Source organism: Rattus norvegicus, chromosome 11 (genome assembly GCF_021556685.1).
Source record: "Rattus norvegicus strain SHRSP/BbbUtx chromosome 11, alternate assembly SHRSP_T2T, whole genome shotgun sequence".
NCBI classification, from domain to species: domain Eukaryota; kingdom Metazoa; phylum Chordata; class Mammalia; order Rodentia; family Muridae; genus Rattus; species Rattus norvegicus.
Window position 1 is genome coordinate 38,589,220 of NC_141544.1, and position 21,179 is coordinate 38,610,398.

General features: G+C 43.1%; 1 protein-coding gene across 1 annotated transcript; it reads right to left on the reverse strand.

The window, feature by feature from the left end:
- Positions 1 to 11,020: 11,020 nt before the first annotated feature.
- Adamts1 (ADAM metallopeptidase with thrombospondin type 1 motif, 1) lies at positions 11,021 to 19,842 on the reverse strand. The gene is given in 9 exon segments (NM_024400.2): positions 11,021 to 12,806; positions 13,367 to 13,542; positions 14,478 to 14,653; positions 14,764 to 14,950; positions 15,173 to 15,459; positions 15,907 to 16,074; positions 16,397 to 16,529; positions 16,876 to 17,222; positions 18,726 to 19,842. Coding segments are annotated over 9 exon segments (2,904 nt in total). The 5' UTR covers positions 19,456 to 19,842; the 3' UTR covers positions 11,021 to 12,106.
- Between the last annotated feature and the right edge of the window lie 1,337 nt (positions 19,843 to 21,179).

Here is a 21,179-nt window from a genome sequence, read left to right on the forward strand (position 1 = left end):
TCCATATGTGGTGTAGCCTCGGCATTAATATCAAACACAATAGTAGTTTTTCTCCAGTGTTACTGCTAACTATATAAATAATAGTTCATTTACTTTATAATGCTCCTTGAAGAGAACTCCTTAATTTACAGAAAGAAGAAAAGGAAGTCAGAATGATTTTGTCAATTTTCAGCTTTCAAAAGTAACTTATAATCATGGATGTACTAACATTGGTAGTGTTTAAGACAATGATTCTTGACTACACCTTTAACTGTGGCAGTGTTTTAGTCTACAGTTGATTCTTTCAAGAAACCTATATTTGGGCCAATGAGTAAAACTTATATTGAGTTTCTATGGTATTACCTATAATTCTAGGAACCTGACAGAAAGCCACACTGTAAAAGAAAAAAAAAGACATTGGATTATTATTAAGGAACATAAAGTATACTTAGACAATAAAATGTATAAAATTTTGAGTACTTCTGTGGGACACTTGTCTTCTGGAAGGCTTATCATACAAAACAACATAGTTCAAAGTAAAGACCTAGAGATTTTATACTAAATAAAGTTCATTTGAAACAAGCACATTTCTTTCTTGGTTAAAAAAGAAGACCCTCTAATGGGTAGAATTGAAAACAATATTCATTTAAAAGAAATTGCTATGATAGTGATAGGAGAACTGTCCTTGTGTGTAACTGTGTGATGAAGCCTAACAGCAGGGTCTAACTGACTACACATTGTTTGAGCTTTCCATCCTATTTCTCAAACTTACAAGAGACTTTAAAGGAAGAAAAAGCCCCTCACATCATATAGATAAAGTCATCTAATTCTCTCACCTTGTCAAAGAAAAAAAATTCTTCATGCTGAGAAACTACCTGATAACAAATCTAATTGTACCCACACCAACTTCTTCTCTGCAATAAAAATGTGAAGGTTGTTTGAAGTGGGTTCATTTTGAAGACCTCTAAACAACACAAAGACATCGAGTGTTAGTGGCATCGTCCATAGTCTCCAAAGAGCTCTGAGTTCTTTGGTGTCATAGGTCTTAGTCATCATAACTTACATACATCTATTTCTAAGATATTGTGATGTGCGTGCTTACCACATATTTTCAATTATATTCCCCTCTCTCCCTTTGTTTCCATTTACTTGATAGAACCAAAAACATATCTTACAATTTAGAGTTTGAAACACAACACTGAACATAAAATGTGTAACTAAGAAATTTAAAACCTCCATTTGCCCTTGTCTGCTTCATCCTCCACCCTACAGCTTTGCCTGTCTTCCATGAGGCCTGCTCTAACCAGGGGCATAGAAGGCCTGCTTTAGCCAAAGACACAGCTCCGCCTATCTCCCATGAGGCCTCCTCTAACATAGGACACACAGCTCCAACTGCCTCCTGAGAGGCCTATTCCAATCTGGACACCCAGGCCAGCTAACATCAGAGACAACCAAATGGTGAAAGGCAAGGACAAGAATGTAGTCAACAGAAGCCAAATGCAATACTGCATCATCTGAAACCAGCTCTCCTACTAGAGCAAGTCCTAGATATTCTAACATACCTGAAGAATTTAAGGGTTCTACCCTTAAATCCCTTCTCATGAAGATGGTAGAGGCCTTTAAAGAATATATAAATAATTCCTTTATAAAATACAAGAAACATAGTCAATAAGATAGAGGCCCTTAAAGAGGAAACAAGTAAATTCCTTAAAGAAATATGGAAAAATATAATCAAACAGGTGAAGAAAATGAGCAAAATGGTTCAGGACCTAAAAATATAAATAGAAATAGCAGAGGAATCATAAATGGAAGAAACCCTGGAGTTGGAAACTCTAGGAAAAAGAACAAAAACTACAGAAACAAGCATCATCAACAGAATACAAGAGATGGAAGAGAGATCAAAGGTGCAAAAGATACCATAGAAGAAACTGATACATTGGTCAAAGAAAATGCCAAATTTTTCTTTGGGGAGGAAGGGGAGGATTGGGAGGGGAACACCCATATAGAAGGGGAGGGGGAAGGGTTAGGGGGATGTTGGCCTGGAAACCTGGAAACAGAATAACAATGGAAATGTAAATAAGAAATACCCAATTTAATAAAGATGGAGGAAAAAAAGTTCCTAACCCCAAACATCCAGAAAAGTTGATACACAACGAAAAAAACCAAACATAAGAATAATAGGAATAAAAAAATGTCCAATAAGAAATCTTAAAATAAAAGAAAGAATAATAGGAATAGATGAGGAGTAGCCATTCTAATATTTAATAAAATAGGCTTTCAGCTGGAAGTAATCAAAAGATTTGAGGAAGGTCACTCCATACTACTCAAAAGAAGAATCCATCAAGATGAAGTCTCAAGTATGAACATCTATGTCCCAAATGGAAGGGCAGCCACATTCATAACAAAAAACTTTATTAAAGTTCAAAATATACATTGAACTCCTCATAATAATAGTGGGAGACTACAACACTCTACTCTCAACAATGGACAGGTCATCAAACAGAGACATAATGAAACTAACAGAACTTATGAACCAAATGGGTTTAACAGAAATCTACAGTACATTTCACCCCAAAACAAAAGAATATATTTTCTCAGTACCTCATGGAACCTTCTCCAATATGACAATATAATTGGACCAAGCCTCAACAAACACAAGAAAGTTGAAATAATCCCTTGCATTCTATCAGATCACCATGGACTAAGGCTGGACTTCTACGACATCAGAAACACAAAAAGTCCACATATCCTTAGATATTTAACAACTTTCTACTCAATGATAACTTGGTCAGGGAAAAAATAAAGTAAAGACTTTCTAGAATTCAAAGAAAGTGAAGGCACAACATACCCAAACTTATGGGACACAATGGCAGCAGAATTAAAAGAAAAATTTATTTGGAAAGATCTCATATTAGCAACATAGCAGTAAATCTGAAAGCTCTAGAAAAAAGGAGCAAACATACCCAAGAGGAGTAGATGGCAGAAAAATAGTCAAACTCAGAGCCGAAATCAACTATTTATAAACAAATAGAACAATACAAAGAACAAAACAACAACAACAACAACAAAAAAAACAAATCAAGAAAAAAAACACCAAGAGTTGATTCTTTGAGAAAATCAACAAGACAAACAAACCCTAAGTCAACATAAATAAAAGACACAGAGACAGTATCTAAATTAAAAAATCAGAAATGAAAAGGGAGTCATAGCAACAGAAATGGAGGAAATTTAAAAAATCATCAGGTCTTACTTCAAAAGCCTAAACTTGACAAAACTGGAAAATTGTAATGAAGTGAATGATATTCTACCATGTCTCAAAGTTAAATCAAGATCATGTAAACTATCTAAAAAGTTCCATTACCCGTAAGGAAATAGAAGCAGCACAGAGTTATATGGGTTTTAGTGCAGAAGATGACAAGACTTTTAAAGAACTAATACCAATACTCTTCAAACTCTTCCACAAAATAGGAAGAGAAGGAACACTACCTACCTCATTCTATGACTTGCAAGTGGGAGCCTAGTGTCTAGGAAAAGTATAAAATATATCTTGACCATTTCAGATAGAAGAGACAGAGTTTAAGATCTCTGGAGTCCTGCCACATCCAGGTCTCTAGTATATCAAAGATTGCCTTCCATTGAAAGTAGATCTTCTCTCTTCATTTCATTGGCCAGGGTGCCTGACATAGACACACGCACACACACACACACACACACACACACACACACACACACAACAACAAAAACTTAAGGGCAACAATCTCTCCTGAGTACTTCTATTGTTGCCAAGCAATAACCTGAAGACAGAGAGCATTCTCAGTTTAGATTGGATCTTTTTATGTTGGTGATCAGAGCTATGCATCTTTAAGAAAAGCAAAAAAACAAAACAAAACAAAACAAAAATCAAAAAAACCCCAACAAACAAACAAATAAAATAAACCCAAACAAACAAACAAAAAATGTAAAACCTTCCTTCTAAAATCCCACAGTTCGTGGATAATACAGCCCGTCAGAAAACTGTTCAGTTCTTTGTTTTGGAACAAAAATAAAGCCTTTTTCTGTCTGTCAAATTATATCCTTTACCTTCCCCAGTCATGTTAAGAAAATTCTACTATATCTCAATTGACTCAGCATTTTATTTTGTCTTGTTTTGTTTTATTTTGTTGTTAAATAGTGTTGTTATGTAGTCCTGCTGACTTTGAACTGTCTATCCTTCTGTCTAATGCACCCACATGCTGGGGTTACAGTTGTGTTTTTTGATACTCAGCTATAATGTCTCATGTAGTGCCAAGCATGGCTTCCTGGAAATATTCATATTTATGAGAACAAGAGTTTTCCCAGGTGTTTAGAATAGTTTTTAACTGTTTCAAATGCACACAGATGACAGAAAAAGATAGTAGCTGAGTGACTGTAAACTTCCAGTGCTTGAAGAAGAAAAGGAGATGACACAGCAAAGATAAAGAGGAATAGTCTACAGTCATTAGCGGTCTTGCATGTTGAATTTAGAAGGCAAGTTTAAAAGTGTGCTTAATTAACATTCACACAAAACTTTGAACACTGCTATTTGCTTTCCATGTTATCACTACTGCCACTTATAGGACAATGTTAAGGTGTTTTAAATTTGAAAATCACAAGATTCAGTTAACTTCCAATCATTAGGATATATTATCCCTCTGTTACAGAGAACATTCCCAAATTCCATATGCTTTGCTTACCAGAAATTTCTATAAGTCTTTAATAGTAAAAGATATTGCTCTACTTTTGCAGAGAGATAATATTTTAGATTATAGCACCTTATGGCTTAAGACGAAGGCCTCTAGCTAAGTCCCATTTATTTAGTATTTATCAAGCTGATAGATGATATTTGCCCCCTGAGCTTCACTTTCCCCTCAATTGTCTTGGGAATAAGTGTACTTTTTATTGTTACCTATGTCTTACTAGGAGAAGACAGGCTATACAGGATCAGGTTCTGATCCTATTAGCAACTTTGGTGAAATATTTGAAGCTTAAAATTCTGGTTGTTTCAGAACCATGAAGGCTCCCTAGAAATAAACAGTCAGGTGAATATTCTCATGCTTTTCACTCCCAGTGGTTGTCCTGTTCCTGCACTCTTTGGTTGCACTTTCTTACTTGCATGCAAAATGCACAAGGGACCTGAGAAGGTCTTAGCTCACTTTACAAGAGAAAATAAAAGAGAAATTATGAACAAACACAAGACGTATGAGGGAAAGAGCTACATACAAAATTCAAAAGTGTCCCAACCTCACCCAAGTGTTAAATCTTGTCTTACTCTTCCTCTCCCTCACCCCCATCTTAAAATGTTCTTCCATGTATTGCTAAAAAAAAAATCTAGGTGTTAATACTATAATACTATAAAATAGTAAAAATTTCATAACATGATGATGTTTGTTTTTACCATTGGATGGTCAACTGGTTGGTTCTGTCAAGTTGACACAAGTACTTATAGGAATTAAGACCTTCAGTTAAGGAGTTGCCTCTATCAGAGTGGCTGCAGGCATGTGTGTAGGGGCATTTTTCTTCATTAATAATTGATATGGAAAGGCCTAGTCCACAGTGGGGAGTGCTACTTTTGGCCACTTGGTCCTAGGTTATATAACCACAATGAGCAAGACATGGGGAGCAAGCCAGTAAAGAACATTCTTTTATGGACTCTGTTTCAGTTCATGGCTCCTGGTTCCTGCCCTGAGTGAGTTCTTGACTTGGCTTCCTTCCCTCAGTGATGGACTGTGAGCAGGATACATACGCTCAATAAGCCTCATATTCTACAAGTAGCTTCTAGTTGCACTGTTTCAACACAGCAATAGAATACAAACTGTAATATAAGGGTGCAGAGCAAAATATAGTAAGTTTCTATGTATCACTCACTCATTTCTATGTATCATCAATAATATTAACAATTATTTTGTTGATTTAGCTTCACACACACACACACACACACACACACACACACACACACATGCACACATTGCTTGAAATTCTACTTTTTTATTAACCTTTTTGTCTTTTGGTGAAAGGGGAGGTTATGTTACTAATGTCCTCTTCCCCAGTTGGTTCTTGATTTGTCAGTAAAGAAGGCTGGGGGACCAATTGCTGGCCCAAAATACAGGTAGGACTTCTGGGACCTAGGAAGTTAAGGCAGCCAGAGAGAAGGAGAGAGAGCTTTATCTACCATGTTTTGGAGAAAGAAGAATGCAACAATCATGTAAGTTCTTGGGGGGTGGTGTAGGGCCAGAGGCCTGCACTACAAGCTGGTGGCCAAAGATATTTGGCAGGTGCTAAGTTGGACTAGCCACTGAAGTTTAGGGCAAATGGAGAGCCATAGATAATAAATTGGTAAGGGCACACTTTTCCAGGCAGGAGAGAGTAATGTCCAGGCAAATTGTAAAGGAACAAACTGTGCGTGTGTCTTTTATCCCGGGATTCAAGGGTCTCAGATGGGAGCTGGTAGCCCAACCACTTGAGCAAAGGCTGGTAGAAAGGGATCTGGGCCTGGTTGGTAGCTGAGTGGGTAAGCCTGCCTGCCATCTCACTTTGCCCAGGTGAGGAGTAAGGGCTGTTCTTCCAGCTGCAGCAGCTGACAAATGGCAGGAGCACCTCTTCAACCCTCCACCTCATACACTCATGTCACCAGGACCAGCATTCTCCTGCACGGCACAGGCAAGAGGTCAGGCCAGCTCTACACAGCCTCAGACATTAATATAGCCCCGGGCAGCAGCCCAAACCAGGGCTGTTCACATAGCCTCTGCTGAAAATATGGGCGAAAGATACAGACACCAATTCAGAATCCACATGGGAAGAAAGAAGTGACTCCAGAAAGCTGTACTCTGACCACCACACACAGGTCCTAGAACACACAAATGTGTAATTATTATAAAACCTCTTTTGAAAACTTAATGATTTTAAATCAAATTAAATCTGTGACACTCCTATACTTATAAGTTGTATAACTAAAGTAATTGCATAAAAACCAATAAACTCTTGCTTCCTCTCTAAGAAAGAAAGAAAGAAAAAGCAAAAGAAAGAAAGGAAGGAAGGAAGGAAGGAAGGAAGGAAGGAAGAATGAAAAGGAAGCTGAGTTAAGGGTGGTGGCTGATCCCAGGCAAAGGCATGAACACTTCCCTAATTTCACACCTAAGTACACCTTTACTTTCTCTTCAAGTCCTGACTTGGTCCCTTCTGCAGGTGGGGTTCACTAATGACTTTTTAAATTTTGAATGTTTCAGGTCTGTTTATATTTTAGCTTTCATTTTCTTTTGTATTTCTATCTCTGTGAAATTCAGTTGTCAAATGCTGCACCGTCTTTGCTATTTTACTTACCTGCTTGGTTTTCATTTTCTTTGCCTCCAGTTGGGGGTTTATTTACATCCTATTTTAGTTCATCCAGGGATTTCCTGTTTCCTTCAATTCCTTAAATTCTTTAGTCATATTTACAGTTGTTAAACTCTGTGTCCTGAGATCTTTCTGAGTAATTTCCATTGGGGAACATTTCTATAGGCATAGAGGTCACAGCTCTGTGTGTACAGTCTTGGACTTTCATATTGTTTGTGGTTTTGTAGATAAGACCTTACCTGAATTGCATCACTGACTGTGTGTCTGATGTGAGGTACTAGCCCATCTGTGTTGAGTGGAGGTTTGGTTTTCTTTTGCTGTTGTCTAAAATTAGCTTTTACTTCAGTCCAGGTAGGAGGAGTAAGCAGGTCAGTCCTGTTTATACTCAGTGTTGATTATTGATTGGAGAAACTGGGGTGGGGTGATTCTAGCACAGTGGTGGCCAGTGTGATGAACCTTAGACTCTAAGACACTTGTTCTCAATCTGAGGCCTCCCACCTTCCCCTTTAGAAATCCTCTATCTACAAAAATGTTCACATTATGATTCATAACAACAAAACTACAGTTATTAGGTAGCAACAAAAAATAGTTTTATTTTGGGGGGGTCATCACATCATGAAGAACTGAATTAAAGGTTGCAGCATTAGGAGGGTTGAGAACCACTGCCTTAGTGTCATAGTAGAACACTTGAGTGAAGTACTAGTTGGCCTCCTAGTATTGTCTGGGTGTGGACAAGCAGCTAGTAGCTGAGTAGACTCAGTAAAGGCAGAAAAATGTAGTTCTGGGTTGGGCTGTGGCAAAGAGAATTCTCAGAATGGGCTTCTTCGTAACCCTGGAGAGACTGTGTGTACTGAGAGTTCTGGTTCAGAGTAGACAAGGGATTCTGCTTACATATGGCTCCTGTCTTGGTCTGTGCCTAGAGGGGTATGATGGAGGGGCAGTGGTGGCTCAGAGTAGGTCAGACTGAGCAGACCTTTCTGGATCCTCTCTGGGCCTGGTTTTTATGCCTGGAGGGAAGGGGGTAGGAGGAAGGAATTGAGTAAGACTCACCAGGAGAGCTAGACTATGTGGTCCCAAAGATGTGGCCTTCTACCTTGGCCTGGAGGACCAGCATAGATGCTGGGTGAGGAAGTTGTTAGGTAAAACGAGGTAACAGAACTGGAGGATGATCTGAATGTTGTGAAAAGACAGAGTCTGAAAAGGAATATAGCTCTCTCCTCAGGAGACACACACATGTGTGGTAGAGAAGCCAGACCTGGGACTTGGCTGTCAGTGATGGGGAAGCAGGTGCTAGAGGCAGGACAGTTCTCTCTGGGGACAATTGCAGGCCATGCAAGCAGAGGCCACCCTGGTAAAGCCTGTCTTTCTGTGCAGCATTTTAAGAACAGGAGGTGTGGCAGATCTCTTTTTCTTGTTTCTGAGGGGACTGAGCTTACACTTTTTTTTTCTCCTGAGATAAGTTTTCTGTGTGTAGCCCTGTAGTTCTGTATACCAGGTTGGCCTTGAAGTCAGAGATTGCCCTGTCTCCGCCTCCTGAGTAGTTTTTGTTTTTGTTTTTGCTTTTGTTCGCTTGTTTGTTTTTGAGTTTACTCTTGAAAATATGGATTTTTGAGGCTGCAAATCCTCATTGCTACTTTAACTGTTGGGGTTTACATTTTTACCAGAAGAATGTGATGGAGCTGTCAGAGGCTAAAAACAGTATCATTGAAAGTTCTTACTAACATTGTTTTCAGCTTTGTATATTGGTACCTGAGTTTAATTATGTGCTGCTAGAGGCTCTGACTCCTGGTGGAATGATTATTCTATGTCAAGCTAATGTCCGTGTAGACTTTATTTTCAATTCCCTATACCTTTTAAGATTCGTTTGTTTATGTTGTCTTTTTATTCTCCCATTCATATGCTTTTATGCATAACATTTTATAAATCTGTGAGTTGTATGATAATCAAACTTATAGGGACTTCTAATGAAACAAATGTAAATTTTAAGACATGTAAATGAAGATATATATATATATATATATATATATATATATATATATATATATATATATATATATATAAAACTAAATTTCATGGCTTCTTTGCTCAAATTCCTTCTCCCATCAAGAAATCACACAGATATATTTATTTATGTAGTTATGTATATATTTTATTGTTTTGAAGCATGGGTGTTTTTGCTGGAGCATAGACTAGTTTTAAGTCACCATGACCCTGCTGCCTTGGTCCCCAGAGTACTAGGATTACAGACCCGAGCCACCACATCAGGCTCCTGCAGTATGCTAATACTCAAGTCTTCTGAAGCTGCTTAAGTAGAAAACAAATACTCTTAGTGAATAAGGAAAGTTCAATAGAGAACTTTTCTATGTTACAGGTTTTGAGTGCAATATACGGACCTTTGCTCAGGTATCATGTGGAGGAGACATCAGTCAGGGCTTGTGGGAATATAGTCTTCTAACCAACCCTGGGAATTTGCAGCATACTAAGTGGCAAGTCAATATCAATGTAAGTTGCTGGTACATAGGACAATCTGGGCCACTGCCTGGTCAAGTTCTGTATGTAAAGACTTATTCCATGATGTGAGAGGACCAGTTTTATCTTCAGGTCTTACAGTAGGTAATAGGGAAAGTTAACCCAATTAATGTTCCTATCCCCATTACACCCTCGTCTGTACAGACAAAGCTAATACCTGAGAACCATGAGAACCATTCATTCAGTGGCTGGGGGCGGGGGGGGACACACTAAGTAACTGAGGCCCAAGTTAGCATTTTGTTTCGAGATGTAAAAAAAAAAAATTATGCTGAGAAGACTAAAAGGTGAATAGAAAGTTAGAACCGTCAGTAGTTGGGCACACTGCCAGTTTTCTAGTGAACAATTTTCTAAAAGCAACAGCAGAATGGAAATAATCTGAACCTGTCACTGTTGAAATACTTAATGTTCAAAAACACAATGGTCTACAGAAGTCCACGGTTTCTCCCCCAAACCTCAGTATTACTGGTAAGGGAGGCAAATATTTCACAGTATTACCTCACCACTCATATCTGTCCCAAATGTATGAGGCACTGTTTCTACTCAATAGCTTAAATATGTTCATGCATTCTTACTTATTTGATATAATTAAGGGAGACAAAAATCCAAAGTGCATCCATAGCTGAATCATTTTCCATTTACTTTACCACATTTGGAGTTGGCAAACAAGTTCATAGAACAAATCTGGCCCACCATTTGTTTTTGTAAATAAGGTTTTATTAAAGCACAGCTATGGTGTACATGTCATTTATGGCTGCTCTCATTCCTACAAAGCATTCACTGTCACAGGGTTGTGGCAGGAAATATAGCCTACAATGCCATAAACGCTTACTATCTGACTCTTTACAGTAATTTGCCAACCACGTTAGTAACAATCTTATCACTAAAGACATCATCAACTTCTTTTTTATTAGTATGTCTATAAACAGGAAATACAGTTCATTCACCCAGATTTTAAAGCTGTCCTGAAATCCAATGCTTGTGTCTCATTAGATTTCTTGCCCAGGAGTTAAGCCCACTTCAGAAAATAGGCAAACACATTCAAAAGTGTTCTTTTATTATTTCTAGTTAACATATATTGTATAAATACTCTATCTTTATATGCACTTTAACAAAAGCGATATAACTTAAAAGGTTTTATCATTAGAAATAAATGTATAAAAATAAATATGTTATAGGCATTTATTATAAACTATAGTCCTTCTTAGAAGGAACAAACAAACCAATACTTATAAAGTACATATAAATCATAGTAATGTATTTTACTATATACATATGGAAACAGTCATATTCTCTCTCAGTAAAAGAGCTGAACAGACATTCACCAGGATACGACTGTTGGACCAGCTGCCAGGAGTGGACCTGCTATCCTGCAGCAGTCTCCCATGTGAGATGAGTGACCTCCGTGTCCCCCATCTCATGGGACCCTGATCTCTATAGCCCATTCTTACTCTTGCATGACATGTATGGTTTTACTGCCTTTTGTGAGTCAAGGATTATCTTTAACGTCCACAGATCCCAGGCAGGCTAACCTTAGGAGAAAGCAAAGCAGGAGCCATGTTGCTTATTCCTTGAGTTTTTATGTGTAACTCTTATACTTCACTTTTTCCCACCCAATGTACATTTTATAAGTAGGTGAATTGTTACTACCTCAACAGGAATTATGGTTAAAAAACGGAGATGGTCTAAGAAGAAATCAAGAGTTATTTCACAGAGACGAGGCTTTCTCTCTCTCATGTTGAGCAATCAGAACTTTTCACTCTTGATAGGAATCAACCTTCCCTGAAACCACGGCAGCCAGAAACTTTGAATAATGATCTTGTTTGTACCCTTCTCCCTGCCTCCAGTGATAAAAAAGTAAGCCATGTTTGAAATCCAATCTTACCATTCTTCTGCTTTCCTTTCCCAACCCCTGTGATACAAAGTATTAATTAGTACCATGCAACAGGGTAGCCATGCTTCTGCCAGACTCTGAAAATTATTTGTGCAGTGGATGTAACAAAAGGAATACTAATAGTACTTTGGGGCTTCATAGTGCTATGTATGATCTTTCAGATGCTACTATTCCTCATTAACTACCCTATCAGAAGTTAACTGGCAGGATAGTGTACGGATCTACCTCTTTTGCTAATGTATCCCCTATACACACCTCATTGCCACACCTCACTGTTTACTGGTTTGATTCACAGGATCCCTCCAGCACTCTTGCTTTCAGTGTATCAGCCCTCCCACGCTACCTTGTCCTCAAAACCTCTTAACTGCACTGTGTCAGTATGCAAAAGTCAATGTAATGCTTTGGTTTCTTCAAAGGATCACAGCTCTCATTTGATAACACACCGCCATCATGGGACAGACATTTCAAGGTTCTCTTCTTATAACCCTTCCCACAAGTTTTAGAACATGGTGACCAATCCCCCACCTGCCAACGTGGGCAAGGAAGGTCTGCACAAGGTCTGGTACTGGCTGGCTTCACTTCTTTGGCACATTCAGAAGCAGGGTGTCCATTAATGTCTCTGCACTCTACCACTCTCCTCTGCCAACCGGAACCACATGTCTTGGAGCACTCCCCCCACTCTTCAATCACCCACTCCGAAAATGTGGGAATAGCGTTGAAGGGCTCCGTCTTCTTCTTCATAAAATAGGTGTACTTGATTTTGGGTCGGAGAGCATGGCCCACCATAAGAACCTGGATGGTCAGGGGTTCTTTGAGTGGACTAAAGCTGCGGATTCTTTCCAATGCTGCTGAGGAACCACTGTATCTTAAGACAGTACCTTTGTAGGTGAGGTCTTGCTCTAGAGTGGACAGAGTGAAGTTTCCATTCAGAATATAGGTACCATCTGCAGCTCTAATAGCCAGAAAGCTGCCATTGTTTCTGGATCCCCTTGGATTACGATGTTTCACTTCAATGTTGGTGGCTCCAGCAGGAATTGTGACAATGTCATGATACCCAGGTCTGTGGACAAAGAAAACGGGTATATGTCTTTCAATTGGTTAATTGACCATGTTGCTTAAATATATTAAATTCTTTTAAATTTGACTTTTCCTTAGTCCTATAAAATCATATATCAAAATTACATGGTCTCTAAAGTATGTATTTTTGTTTCATATGTTGATTAATTAATCAGTTTTAGCTTCTAGAGATAAGGGTTCACTTGTAGGCCAGGCTACAGGAACTCATTATGAAGACCAAGGTAACTTAGACCTCATAGCAACCATCCTCCCAAGTCAGCCTGCCAAACACTGGAGTTACACGAAGTACCTGGGTTTACTGTTTTGTTTTTTGTGTGTTCAATCTTCCAGTCAGGGTTTCATGTCACCTGAAACTCACTATGTATGTCCTGAACATCTGACAGTCTTGTCACTTCTGTCTCTGTCTCCCATGTACTGGGATTACGAGTATGTGTCACAACCCCAGGTCTTAGATGGTGCTGGGGGGTTGAACCCAGAGTCTTGTGGATACTAGGGAGGCTCTCTGCCAGCTGAGCAGCACAATGTCTCTACACTGAAACTCACCTTGTACTAGTGACCGTTCCTGATATTTTCTTGCACGTGGAGCCATTTCCTCCACAAACGCCACACTTATCGAACTTCTTTTTGGAGTCTATGATGCGATCACAGCCAGCTTTCACACACTGTCCTTGCACACAGACAGAAGTAGAGTCTGGACTACAGGGAGTGCCATCTACCACCTGCGGAGACAACATGCATCTGGTGGTTATGTATCTGATGTGATAGCACTTAGGAATGCCCTCCTCTCCACTCTCTTCCCAGACTACAAGTATTCTCCTCGTCATGTGCCACACGTTAACCTTCATTCTGGCTTTTCCAACACTCCGTATAGCTGTCTGTAAAGTCTATAAATGTCTTGATTTTTATACGTTTGCTGGCCTATCTCCCCGATTGCCAAGGTCAATGGAAGGAGTGTTCACTGTCACTTTGATTACTGTTCCATTGCCAGTGCCTAGAATAATATGCTGCAGTTGAAGGTGCTTCGTAAATCACTTGCTAAATATTTCATCCACAACTTGGATGTATTTTCCTATCTTACCTCCTTTCCTTCCCATCTAAGAATACCTGACAAGCATAAACAAACTTAATTCCATTTTCTAATTCAAAGCAAGATTTATCCCCTTCACAAAATACCGAAAGAAATGTCAAATCTGTTCAAAGTACAATGAATTTTTAATTCTCAAACTCTCACCTTAATTAGTATGTTTGTATGTGCGGCTGCTAGGTACCCAATAACAAGTACTTTGGACTACTTTCTAAAACTCCTGGATGCTGTGTTAATATATAATTTATCTAATCATGAATTGTTGTACATGAAACCTAGTTATACAGGGAGTCCCTTCGGTTTTCAAAGGGCCATTCTTTGGGCATAAAAGAGCAACATTAAACCCACGCAAGACTCTTTTCAGTGCTGGCTAGAGTTAAGCTTCTTCTCCAATGGAAAGCAACACAAATCCCAAAGCATGGAGCTGCTCCTGCATTTAGAAGTATTCCAAATTCAAAACTGAACTCAGATTAATGGGTAAAGAGAGCCCAAAGGTTTGTGTGAAGCAGCAGCAAGCCCAGGCCTTTGGCTCCTTAGCAAAAATACACGACGTGTAAAAAAAGTACCTACCTTGGGCTGTAAAACAAAGAAGTAGCCAATGCCTTTGGCTTCGCAGGTAAGCTTGCACCTGTCCTTTGGCGAGACGCCAGCATACTTGGGTGTCCATTCCACCGTGGGTTCATTCCCAAAGGAAGCTTTGGAAAACTCATTGTGCGCCTCGCATTGCTCCTCTCTGAATGTTTTTCCTGAAAAGAGAATGACCGTGATGATGTTCCCAGTTTCCAACTTCCAACCACATGTTGTGGGCACGTCGCCTTCGCCTGCTTTCTGAGAGCTGAAGTCCAGCATGACTCACCGTTATTGTCTGGACAGTCCTCAATGTTACAGGACCTGTAGCGGACTCGTTTGCCTTCGCAGTACTTCCCCCCGTTCTTTGGGACCGGGTTGTCACATTCTCTCATTGTATATTGAACTCCTCCACCACAGGTTCTTGAGCAGTCTCCCCATGGTCCCCACGGTCCCCAGCTCCCATGAACAGGAGTCTAAATGGAGATACAGACATCGGTGTGGTGTTAGAACTATTGAGACATTTTAGGGACTCAGAGAAAAGTGTCAAACAGACATTCAGTGATCAGAATATGCTATCGTCTCGTAGTCCCACTATGGGACAGATAGGGGAACTTGTCTGGGAAAGGACCTTAAGCATCACTTAGCTCTTCTCAATTCTGAGTTGCAAACAAGTAGGTTTCATTAGAAACACTCACAGCAAAGTGCTTCATGTCGGTCTTGTTCACACACTTGCCGCTGACACACCATTTCCCTTCTCCGCAGCTGGTGCCATCTGCCCAAGGGAAGTGTTTTGTTTGGCACACCAGTAAGCCACCGGAGGTGCCAGTGCACCACAGGGTACTGCATGTGCTGGCTGCATCAGGGCAGTGCGTGGATTCCTCCCCGAAGGTAAACTGACACTGGCGGTTGGCATCGTACAAGGTACCGGGAAGATCAGATGGGAGCTTGATTGGGTTCTGCGGCTTGTCCATCAAACATTCCCCTGAGAGAGAGAGAGAGAGAGAGAGAGAGAGAGGGGGGGGGGAGGGAGGGAGGGAGGGAGGGAGGGGGAGAGAGAGAGAGAGAGAGAGAGAGAGAGAGAGGAGAGGCAACTATTAATACATAAATGGTGAAAACATGCAAAGAGGACGTTTAAAGCCACTTGTGAATTTTAGCATTTTGAGAAAAACCAATGCCAGGGAAAGGTAGGTTTTCATCAAGACATTATCCTCCATAGGGTACTTCTGAATTCTCAATGGTGAGAAGTCATTGTTTATGAATGAATTGACTTTGGGAGGAGGATGCAGTGGAGGTGAAGATCTACAAAGTATGCTCTTTCAGAGGAAATCGTGAAAGAGGGAAAATGGGCAAGAACCAGGTAGCTCACTTAACGAGAACCCTACGCAAGGAAGGTCGAACACTGTCTAGAAGGGAGGAGCTGCCATCTTACCATGGCCGTTGTCCAGGAATGATGTGACCATGTAGGCACTGCAAGGAGACCAGGGCTGGCTGTGGTCCAAGCTGGAGAGCATCGAGGCCATCAGATGGGAATCCCCACTCACGCCATTAAAGCTGGCGCAGTGCTTGGCGTCATCGTGTGGCATGTTAAACACATGGCCTGGGCAGTAAACAAGAGGGACATTAAGCTACGATCTCGTGTGCAGCTCATTTGTCCTCTTACTAGACAACCTGTATTGGGGCTAATACTTATTTTGATCGGGGCATATATTAAAATGTCAACTTTCAAACGTTTGTGGCTCTTTCTCCCAGTCTATTAAGACCTTATTTGAAATAGTGGGGAATAGATCCTACCATTTCTAAAAATGCCAGTGGCAAAAGTAGCAACATGGTCTGAGATACTTTCTCTCTCTCAGATCAGATTGCCTTACTGGGTTGTATCCATGCATGTGGGCTTAACTTGTACTCTGAAGCCGACTTACCCAATTCATGGGCTGTGGTGAAGGCAGCCTGTAAACCATCATCTTCGATGACCGAACAGCTCCTGCTGGGGTCACATACAGTTCCAACATCAGCCATCCCGAGAGTGTCACAGGTGTGGGAGCCACATAAATCCTGCAAAGAGCCAAGGGGAATCCCTTGTGAGTAGGACGGAGTGGACTTGATACTTAGATCCTCAGACGGACTTGTCTTCACGTATGTTTTGAAGCATGTCCATTCATTATTGTTGTGCTTGGAGGATCGACTACCTGTCACTCTAAGCAAGAGTTCCCGTAATGCTTTTAAAATAGAAGTGTGCAACTTGAGATGCTGAAGTTTAAAATAGAAATAAGCAAGACAGACTAAGCTATCTTATAACAGAAAGGGGACATGAGGCGATACAGATGAGGGGCCTTTTAAATCCATCTGTATAGCGCAAGGCTGACCTCCGAGGTGATGAAATGCTAACATCTTATCTTACCTGTCTGGTGAACAGAATCGCTGTGTCATAGTGCTCTGGATCCCGGTCACTGGGGCTGTTGTGCTGTTTCTGCCAGCTACAGAAATTCCTAAGGGTGAGAGCGGCATTGGAAGTAACTTCCGGTCCCTTCTGCTCCTCATATATGACCAAGATCTTCACCACCACCAGACTAATTGAATTCCTAATGCTGGGGTGCTTGTAAAATCTGGCTGCCACCGAGAACAGGGTTAGAAGGTAATGCTTTAGACCGCTGCCGTGGAAGTCAGCCATGGACTGGTCAGCCACGAGCATGGTTTCCACATAACGGGGGCTGGACACAAATCGCTTCTTCCTTATGCTTCCTGGTCCTGTAAAAAGAAAAGGAAGTTTGCTCATGGGAATCTTTCTCATAATAGTGACCTTCTTGGGGGTATATTGGGAAAGTTAACCAAGTCATAGTAAACAAAACTGAAATACACTTGGAACAAGAATAAAACAAATATTTGCATCTTCTAAAAACTGTGCATGTTATTTTTGTTTTTTTCTTTTGCCTTAAATAAATCAACCAAACAAAAGAGCCTAGAGAGTGATCAAACTGTCTATGTATGTGTCTGCAGAATTTCTTTTGTGGCCTTTGAAAACTCAGCGGCCTGAGTAAGGCAGTATGGATACCCTCCTACCTAGCTATAGTAAAAGCTTGGCTGGAGAAGCAGGCAGAGCGCCCTGAGTCACCCTTTCACTATTGAAGCCAGGGCTGAAATCCTGAATGAGATCATCCAGCTCCACGTGGAAGGCATGGGGCAGGGCGGGGAGCCTCAGCCAAGGGGTGGGGCTTGAGGAGTCTCAGTCTGTAAGGCTCAGCTCTCTCATTCAAGGGGTCCCAGGGGGTTCTCTGCTCATTCAGTTCCGGGCACTAGGACCACCCACTCTGCCCAGCAGTCTGTTCCTGCCTCCTCTCACTTCCACTGCCCCGGGGGGAAAGAAGTTCCTTTCTGAAATCAGGGTTGCCTATTTGGAACAGCCTTCTCCCGGCTGCTGAGACTCCGCCGTCAGAGAAATCGTAAAATGGGGCATGACTACCAGCTCTTAGGACAAATCGGACAAGGGGGAGAAATCTAGAACAGAAGAAAAAGAAACTTGAGTGATAAAATGAACTAACTGGTTAGTAGGGACTGAACGCAGCAGAGTCAGGCAAAAGTGTAGCGAGGAGGATCAGCAGAGGCTACATTCCACAGCGCTAGGGAGCACAACCTCGGCCGAGAGAGGGAGTGCTAGTCGCCAGGCGGAGGTAGGAGGCGCCTAGAGGCGGGGCGAGCGGAGCAAAGACCTCCCAAGTAGGTTCTGCAGAGGGGCCCCTCAGAGCCACCAGCCATCGGGGTCAGCTTTTCAAATGGGGGAAGGGGACTGACCGAAGGCCACAGAACTGAGATCACCACTCCGTTGCCTAGGCTCCTGAACACACATCCAGGTCACCATTGCTCCTTTACTCCGCCCTCCTTTGAGCTCTACGTGCACACACGGACTGACGTTACAAAACTCAGCGCGAAACTACAACCTAGTTAAAGTGAACTCATACATTCACTAAAGGAATTAAAGGGATGGGAAGAGATTCTCTAGTGTAAGGAATGGAGTTATAGACTTCTCGGAGGAAACGCTTCGCCCTTATCTGAAGGATCTGATTCCTTCTTTTCTTAAACTATTAATCATTCGGGCAAATAATAGTTCTAGCAGGCTTTGGTCAACTTTTTTGGGAGTTCCGACCCCAGAACCTCAATTCACTGCAGGTCTGCGTCATTCCCATGCAGAAGCAATCTGAAGTGTGCCCTCATAAAGAAGGGGGGCGGGGTGGACTAAGGGGGCCACTCTTATACCTGTTGGCTTTCCCGCGCCCTGAGGAGTGGGGTTCCGCAGAGGCCACTGGTCCGGGGTGTTCTGGCTTTCGCGACCCGAGTTGCTGGTTGGCAGGGTCTCTTCGTCCATGACACCGCACTTTGCGCCGCCGCTGCCCCGCCGCCTTCGCCTCAGGATGTGGAACCGCGGAGGTGCGATTGACTCCTCCTTCGGTTCGGCGGGGACCAGGCGCTCGGTGGCCACCGCAGGCGCTGGCTGAATGAAGAACTCCTCGCCTTGTAGGTAGAAGGCACCGCGCACACCTTCACAGAGGCTGAGGGCGGCGGCGGAGCTGGGGTCACCGTTCACCGTGCCAGAGTAGAAGCAGTGGGCCAGGTCCCCAGTGGGGTCCAGATGCTGTGCCTCGGACCCAGGACTGCGCCCCACCGTCTGGAGGGTGAAGCCAGGCGCTAAGAAACCGCTGTCTGGCTGCAACTTCAGATGCAGCTGCTGACCAAAGGCGTCCAGACGGAGGAGTGTGGTGGAATCGTGGCCCCGGGCGCGCTCCAGCGAGGGCAGCACCAGCTCCTCGTCTTCCTCCGTGGGGCGCCCGTGTGCGCCCCGCACACACAGCAGCATTGTTATGGAAGCGAGGAGTAGCAACAGCATGTGTGCAGACTGAGAGCTCCGAAACTTCGCTGCCCGCTGGATGTCCCCCATGTCTGAGCAGGGCTTCAGCTTGCCTGACCCCAAAGGGACTTCTGGCTGCATGACACCGCACACTGCAGCGCAGAGAACTCTTGTTCTGGTTAGACGGTTAGACGGTTAGACGCGCAGAGCTTCGTTGGCCTGCTCCGGATGCTTAAAATTCACAAGCACTTTGATTTGAAAGTTCTTGCAGAGCTCGCAGCCAAAAGCTCCGGGTCACTTAGAAAAAGGCTGCGCCGGCGCGCGGGAATTTTTTTTATTCCAGCACCGAGTTAATGGCTCCGCACTGCTGGAGCTGCTAAGAGGCTGCTGCAGGATCGAGAAGCGCCCTGGAATTGGGGAACAAGTCCAGAATAAGAGCCTGGACTCTTCGTCCTCCGCCTTGGCCGCGATAGGGCTGGATCTGAGCAAGGATCTGCTCTCTCCGCCGGGCTGTGCGCTCAGGCCTAGTGACAGCACCTAGCTCTGAGCAGCTTTCTAGCGAGTGCAAGAACTAGGCAGCCTCGGCCGCCCCTTTATAGCCACATTGGAGCCCCTCCCCCCCCCAACCCTGCGACACCGCCCCCTGAGCTCAGTTGGTGCTAAACCGAGCTCTGCGCCTCGGGGCCCAAAGGGGGAGGGGGCAGCCTCCGCGCTGGCCTCACGCCACAGCTCGTCACTCTGGGGGTGTAAGACGCCGAAACAGCGCTGTGACCAGCACTTTGTACAGCCCTGGCTACTCTGGGGAAAAGAGTGAACCTTTAACTTCGTCTCAAGGCTGCTGATTCCCGGACCACCCTGCTTCCTGTCGCCCTTCCTGTGCCCCGGCTGGGCTGCAGTTTCCAAGAAAGAGGGTCTAGTTGAAAAGATTCCTCAAAGTTCCCTTTCTTCCCTACGTAGAGCCTCTTCTCCCGGAAAGTGGGCTTTAACTACAGCTGCCTTTTCCTTAAAAAGGACCCCATTTTTCCCGTCTCTTCTACCCTTCTCTGAGCACCTTGGCTACAGCGTCCTTCTCTTTATCCCAGCTTTTCTTGGGCAAAGTGTGTTGACTCTGCGCTTCTCAAGAGGGAGAGAGAGAGGTGGGGCTGGGGGGGGGGGCGGTCATGGGCACTCAGACTCTGGATTTTAAAAGTCCACGTGGAATGACCTTAACAGTTTCCTCAAGTCCTACCTAGAGACTTCTGGGGGGGGGGTGTATCTTGGCTCTTTCCGGAACAGTCAATCTGGAACCAGCTTGAGTTCCCTAGAGACTAAGAAGGGATTTCTGCTTGCTCTTCTTCACCAGGGAAGCAACTCCAGCCCAGTCCGCGTCCTTCCAAAATCTTAACAGCAGCTGCTGCAGGCCGCAGGCCAGGCGGACAGATGCAGCTAAGATTCCCCTCTTCAGTACCAAGTCCAAAGCAGGGGGGATGGGATGGGATGGGAGGAAACAGGGTTCCCCCTCCCCCAGCTCTTCCTACCGGGAAGGGAAAGGCAGCATCCGCGCGTTACGAAAGTCACAAAAGCTGAGCCCTTCCTATCCCGGCCTCTAAGAAAAAGTCGAGAGGCTCCTCCACTGAGAAAGAGGGAGGGGCTCTGCGACCCAGAGGAAGGAAATGGTTCACAATGCTCTCACTGGCGGAAAGGCATTAGGACAATCTTGAGAACCACAACCCAAGTCCCGAGGCAGACCGGCGGGCTCACACCAGCGCGCTCTTGCTCCCTGCCCTTCCCAGTTCTGGGCTCCGGACTGGCGGCCCCACCCCCATCAGTTGCTGGGTTGGCTCTTGGTTGATCCGCGTCCCTTTGCTCCTCCCCAGATCTTACTC